Here is a 6,739-nt window from a genome sequence, read left to right as displayed (position 1 = left end):
GTCCTTTCGTACCTGGGGCAAAACACACTGCATCCGCCATGCAGCTAGCTTTCTGCAGCAAGGACACTACTAACACACACTGTATTCTGCTCACTATTTGACCTTGACACCAATGGAGTCCTGGACCTGCCTGTCAATCAAACTAGTGGCTATCAACAGGAGGGCAAAGCCACAATTATGACAGAACCGAGATATACAGAAGGAGAACAAGGTTCTAATAATTGTATGGTAAGTGGATTACAACATCCACACATGCACACACAAGAAGTGTCTTCATTTCTGTATCAATCCATCACTCTCACAGTTTTGCAGCTGAACACCCTACCTGTCGAGACCCAGAGAGACAAAGACAGGCAGTCTAACACCTCGAAACACGCTGCTCCCCAGACATGCGGATTGACGCAAAAACCATACCATGAAACGAGAAGCTTGAGAAGCCGTCTAACACTGACAACACTGTTCTATCTGTACACTAGCTGTACGACTCAATGAGATATACTGCACATTAAAACTCACGCATCATTTAGGAGAGCAATGAAAATAGATCACTAAGTAGAAGAACACTTTTAAAGGCAGAAACAGGATCTATTCCTATAAATACAGTACATATGGTGTTTGCAAATACTCACACCAACATGCACACACACACACACACACACACACAAACACTATGACAGACCACTGTTAAAAAAAAAAAAAAAGGAAAAAAAAGTTTCACACACCATTTGAGAGAGCCATTGGGAAATACAACACCTTTTGTATCGTTCTGATACTGGCGACACCTTCGGGTTTGCGTCATGTTGATATTTAGAAGACACACCAGCAGACACACAGGTAGTACGCATGCACACACAAACACACGCACACACACACACAAACAAATGGTGCTGCAGAGTCAGGGGGTCACTTTGCAGCCTGCCAGAGAAAAAGGAAAGCGCTGGAAGGTCCGCTCCTTCTCTCTCTATCTCTCACTCTCTTTCTGTCTCTCTCTCTTTACAGGAGATGAAAGCTGAGGGCGGAAAATGAAAAGACAAGAATGAAAGGGTAGAAGAGAATAAGAAAGGAGAAGTGGATGCAGGGGAGTAGAAAGCGGGGGATTTGGAAGAAAAGAGAGAGATAGGTAAGAACACACAGCACAACAACCACCACAGGAATGTCGCACTACTGCAGTGCAACACATACAGCCTGTTTGAAATGTTCCTCCGACGATAGGCTTAAAAACCTAACCAACATGCAGCTCTGGACTCTCTGTTTGGGAAATACCATGCCTGTTGCCCAAGCAACAGGAAGCAGATTGTCTAAGTGCATCTGATGTCACCTTCACTTTGGGACTATCTTAACTCTGAAGTCCACAGACCCCATTTAAAATGTGTCTGTCAATCCTGTATTGGAGTATGGAGGAACCAAACATAAACATAAACAAAAACCTTTGCTTACAAAAACCTAAAGTCAGTCCATGAACGTGTTGGATTTCCAGTTCTGTTTCGCGTGTGGTTTATTGTGTTGTCTGACACTTTGGGATATGAAGTCTTTGTAGAGTAGCAGTGATGCTCTGTTTCCTCCTGGGTATAGACTAACTGTGTCTCTTCCCTTCATCTCTCTCATCCTCCATCCCTCCCTCCCTCTCTCTCTTCCCCTTCTTCAAAGACTGTGATATATAAATACACTGCGCCATGGGCTCCGACACCCCCTTAAATGGCTTTTACTTAATCGTTTAAGTGTGACATTTAGTCATACACTTAGTCATCCATCACTATATTTCTGACTATTTTTCTCTTTGTCTACATTTCCCAGTTCGGAACAAGCCAATTCTTATACGAGACAAAAATGAACAGGTTTATCTCCTCACATCAATCTCCTCATGTCTCTCTCTTTCTTTCAAACACTCTCTGGAGAACAGACCCAGCCCTCTGGGTCTGTTCCCAGACAACAGACTCTCTCATGTCTCAGCACCTCAGCATCCACACACACACACACACACACACACACACACACACAAACACACACACACACACACACACACACACAGAGGCAGGCAGGCTTTCAAATCCTGAGCTGCTACACCCTATCGCCTGCTCCCTTCATACTGCAGCTGAATAAGCTCTGTCAGTCTACAATTGACTGTCCGCAAGGTCGACGAGTCACATACCTCAGAGAGGTTGGAAAGCCTGCTGTTTGCTGTCTCAGCCGGAATGAGATGCCATTACTTAAGAGATGACCACACACACACATAGATACACACATGCCGTATTGGAGGGCCGAGCGTGCACCACATTAGAAAATGATAATCAATATCCAACTTCTTTGGTATCCCTAGTGTGATTAATGGGGGCCAGGAGGACCAATCCTCTCAGAGCCTGTGAGTGAGCTGGGAGGAGAGGAGGTATTCTCTATCCATCCCTGCAGTTCCTTCCTGGTGTTACCCACGGATGAGGCCATGCACTCAGCCTGGTGCTGAATAGGCATTGAGACAAACAGAACATGCAGCCTTTTGCCATGTGGACCATCTGAAACCCCCCCCAATCCAATTGATTCTTTGACTGATTTACTGGGCGATCCTGTATAGTACAAAAGCAGAACAGCAAAATATTGAAGAGTTGCAGGCGTGTTTGTTGCCTTGCCAGAGATCAAACCTCAGTTTCATGGGCTGAAGCAAAGTGTCTAACTTTCGTCCAAGAGGACATGTTGTGATGCCAGATTACCTCTGTTACATTTACAAACTTAATAGGCTTAATCAATGAACACAACTGTTGCTCAGTTAGGGAGATTAAAAAAGGGAGAAAAGAGGGGGAGAGAAGAGCTAATTAAGAGAACAGATGCTTCATGCTTCATTTAACTTTTACTCCTGTATGATTCTACTTCAAATATCAAATGTTTTTTTCAGCAGAGAGACAGAGAGAGAGACAGAGAGAGAGAGACAGAGAGAGAGATAGAGAGAGAGAGAGAGAGAGAGAGAGAGAGAGAGAGAGAGAGAGAGAGAGAGAGAGAGAGAGAGAGAGAGAGAAAGAGAACATCTGAAAGTGAGTGAGGAAAACAGAGAGACAGAGAGCTAGAGAAAGATCGAGTTTGCACACAAATAAATTGACAAGCGCTTCACACAGCACCGGAATATGTTGACACCGGCCACGGTAAACTGACTTATGCCGGCGGTGGCGAAAGTGCAGCTTTTTCTTGGTGAAGGAGAAGATAGCCGATCAACGAAACAAGATTCTCGCACAGTAGAGATGGTAAAATCCAGAACAGTGCTCGGTTAATCTAGATAATGCGTTCTATGCTTCACAGGGACCATATGATCAGATGAGATACAGATAACGCGTTCTCCCCCTCGCGCTGACTCGTCCAGCACAAAACCAAGAGCAAGTGAGTCGGTACCGGTGGATGCCAGATAGTAGACGTGTTTATAACATGCGCGATACAGACAGGCTATCGTTATTTACAAGAAAAACGAGTTTACCATGTAGCCTATTATTCACGTGTATTTTGTTTATCCTCTCTTCACTGCCGCGCGCTCTTTATTACATCAGCATGACACAGGCCATAATAGAGTTACATCCCCGACTGAAACGAACAGAGCCACTGTGGCCTGCTCAAAAACACATTTAGCCTGCTGCGATGCTACAGTTCGTCACTCTAAATTCTGCCAGACTGGACGGTGAGAGTATACTCGTGGAGTCGTCTGAATGAGGATGTGACACTGATGACTGATATTACAACTTTATGAATGTCATGCAGTATTCAGAGGGTCACTGAATGTCTGCAAATGTGCACGCGCGCGCGCACGCACGCTTGATGATTCTAACTTGATAAAAATGTCCAGCTATTGATGCACAACAGTAATAAACTGACTGGTCCAACCTCTAAGTTCAACATGTGGACACTGCAGGACACTTGTTCCACTGCAGAAAGGGTATATTTAACCAATACAGACTTTAGCTCTGATTGACTCCAGACAGTGCGTCGTTTATGAAGAACGGAATGAAAAAAAACCTCAGAAACGAAGTAGGCTACCATTTGAAAACCAGTAATCTCCAATCCGGCTCCTGCAGGTTATGCTGAGATATACTGTTAAATACTTTGCTGAGGTTGGGTGCTTATTCCTTACCCGTCGTCCAGCTCCGAATGTAGTTGCGGTCCATCGGGCCCGTTTCTCCCCACTCAGACCGGATATATCCTCATCACCCGGCAACCCCACAGACTCCGAGTCGGAGTCTTCTCCCTCCTCAAGCTCCTCGCCATCCTCCAACCCCGTCTTCATTCGCTTCGGCGCCCTCTCATACTCGCCTTCCTCATGTTCTTCAATGAGCGACATTGTTCTCTACAGGCAGACTAATATTATCAAACAAATCTTGGGCAGGTTGTGAGCCGAAAGATCCTGGTCGATATTTTTGTCGCGTAATGTCTTACATCAATCTAACCTGTGCGTATCAGCAGACTACGTAGCGCTTTCCTCCGCCGATCGGTTCTGTGGCTTGCACTTGCCAGTTGCCACAGATTTCTGTCCTACAGTGAAGGTGTGAGTGGTTGATCCCGCCCAGCACGCACCGCATTTGACAGTCTGTCCTGGCTAATTAAGTATACAGCTAAGGATTGGTCTGCGTTTATGTGTCAACAGAGAATTCAAGACAGTTCCACATTCTGCAGTGAAGAACGCAGAGATAATTTCCCCTGCTCAGTTGTCAAACATCGGTGCCTCTCCTACAACTGGAACAGTGTCCTAAAATGAGCATACATGTGTTTAAAACTAGCCCATATAACTGTTTTTTGTATTGTTTTCTGTTATATTTCTAAATGTTCTGGATGTATATCCAGTGTCCACGCTTACATTCAGTGGAGTTCATCAATGTAAACATACAGTGTGGTCTCCGTGTGAATCGGTTACAGTGTTCATAAATGTACAATCCCCCTGCAATGCAATCTGTGCTGTAAAGGTACATTTATAGCTGAAATTACCTGAAAGAGATGACTGTGGGCCAGTTCACCTGCCTACTGCAGTGATGTAACATGCAAATAAGCAAGGGTTCATACTTTCTCAGCACAAACACATTGTTAATCTTACCTGTATTTACTACCATTTTGTAGAGCATGCAATTTTCAAGCAATGCTTTTGCTTAGACTCAGCGCATGAGTCCAATGCCAAGGGACAGAATAGCACACAGACCCATTAGCCCTGCCTGGAAGAGTGTAGCAGGAAATAGGTGTGGGGGCCGGCTCTGGATTTGTAGCTTCTGTTGTTTCTCAACACTCATCTAGCACTAGACTCTGAAGACTTGAATGAAGATGATACTGGCTAGAAATCACAGCAGCACATGAAGGCTCCCTCTCTTTCTCCCTCTCTTTCTTCCTCTCTTTCTCCCTCTCTTTCTCCCTCTCTTTCTCCCTCTCTTTCTCCCTCTCTTTCTCCCTCTCTTTCTCCCTCCCTCCCTCCCTCCCTCCCTCCCTCCCTCCCTCCCTCCCTCCCTCCCTCCCTCCCTCCCTCCCTCCCTCCCTCCCTCCCTCCCTCCCTCCCTCCCTCCCTCCCTCCCTCCCTCCCTCCCTCCCTCCCTCAGTTGGGCAGGATTGTTGAGTTGAAAAGTAAGATTGTGGAGATAAAATGAAGGAGGGGGAAGAGGGGGGTGGGGGGCGTAACACATTGTTCAAAACATATAGTTTTCAGGGAGAAGTACATTTTTAATCTCAAAACAAATTTCATATTTATCCGTCATTGTCTTTTGATGAACAAAAACATGTTCTATCATAGTAGCTCAAAATTGATCAGAAATTACTACTCTGCTTTGCTCTTTGCAATTTTTTTTTGTTCTTTCTCCTCCTTGTACAGTCAGGCCAGAGCACTTTGTCAACATCACAAGCAATATTTTCCCACCTTCAACAACCTGTTTGCTCTCTGAACTGGCTTATATTGGTTGTGTCACATCATGTGAAACAAGTGAAATCAATTTTGAGTGGTTGTGTTTTGTCAATGACGTGTTTTCTCTATTTGTATTTGATTGTTGCCATCTTTGTTTACCAGTATGGATGACATGTGGATTAGAATGCAGAATGTGTTTTGAGAATGAGAATGTGTTTAGAGTTTTGCTGAAAAGTCTAAGTGAGATCTGCAACTTGGGTTTTACCATGTGAAATGGTTTAAGGTATTGACAACTGACTGCACAATTAGCTACATGAGTTCAGGAAACTGAGCAATTTGTTCAGCCAATTGGTTTTACTGTTTTAGCAATTGAGAAAAACTGTGAAACAACATTGAAGAGTTCCTTGGTAAAAAGAGGAAATCTAAGACAAATACTTTGCGTCACATGGTGTGAACATCGTCATATTGGTTTCACTTCCTGAAGGTCGAAATAAGCACTTATGATGTTATCTATACTTACATCTAATGACACAACACACATATCCTAACTACAAGTTCGGTACGAAGAGCATGTAAAACATATTTCATCATTTTCTCAGAGTGAACATGGAAACATTTTCAATGAACATTCAAGTCAGCTCTGGTCAATTTAAGTTGTGATTTCCACAAAACGTGTTTTCAAGGAACTGAGAATTAAATAGTATTGCTTATTCAGGAAGTGAAGTAATGTGCCTGTGTGTTTCAATGCGAGTTTGAGCAAACAGTATTTTTATTATTTCAGAGGGATGCGAGAGTCATGGCAGTGCAGTCGCTAAGAGAGAAACCGCTGTGTCATGCTCACTTGTACAACAGGCTCCTGGGAAGGACAGAAGTGGAGAGAGACCCAGAGGGAGT

General features: G+C 44.2%; 1 protein-coding gene across 2 annotated transcripts in view; it reads right to left on the bottom strand.

The window, feature by feature from the left end:
- Positions 1 to 4,477, bottom strand: part of LOC146268512 (heterogeneous nuclear ribonucleoprotein L-like) — a 20,907-nt gene extending 16,430 nt beyond the window's left edge. For both annotated transcript variants that reach the window (XM_084710299.1, XM_084710300.1), the window contains exon 1: positions 4,103 to 4,477. In XM_084710299.1, the coding sequence (XP_084566425.1) occupies positions 4,103 to 4,309 (207 nt within the window). In that variant the 5' untranslated portion in view covers positions 4,310 to 4,477. The remainder of the gene's footprint in view (positions 1 to 4,102) is intronic.
- Between the last annotated feature and the right edge of the window lie 2,262 nt (positions 4,478 to 6,739).

Source organism: Hypomesus nipponensis, chromosome 11, assembly GCF_054491055.1.
Source record: "Hypomesus nipponensis isolate SF chromosome 11, ASM5449105v1, whole genome shotgun sequence".
NCBI lineage: Eukaryota > Metazoa > Chordata > Actinopteri > Osmeriformes > Osmeridae > Hypomesus > Hypomesus nipponensis.
The sequence above is the reverse complement of the archived record's forward strand: the minus strand, read 5'-3'. Positions and strand labels throughout refer to the sequence as shown.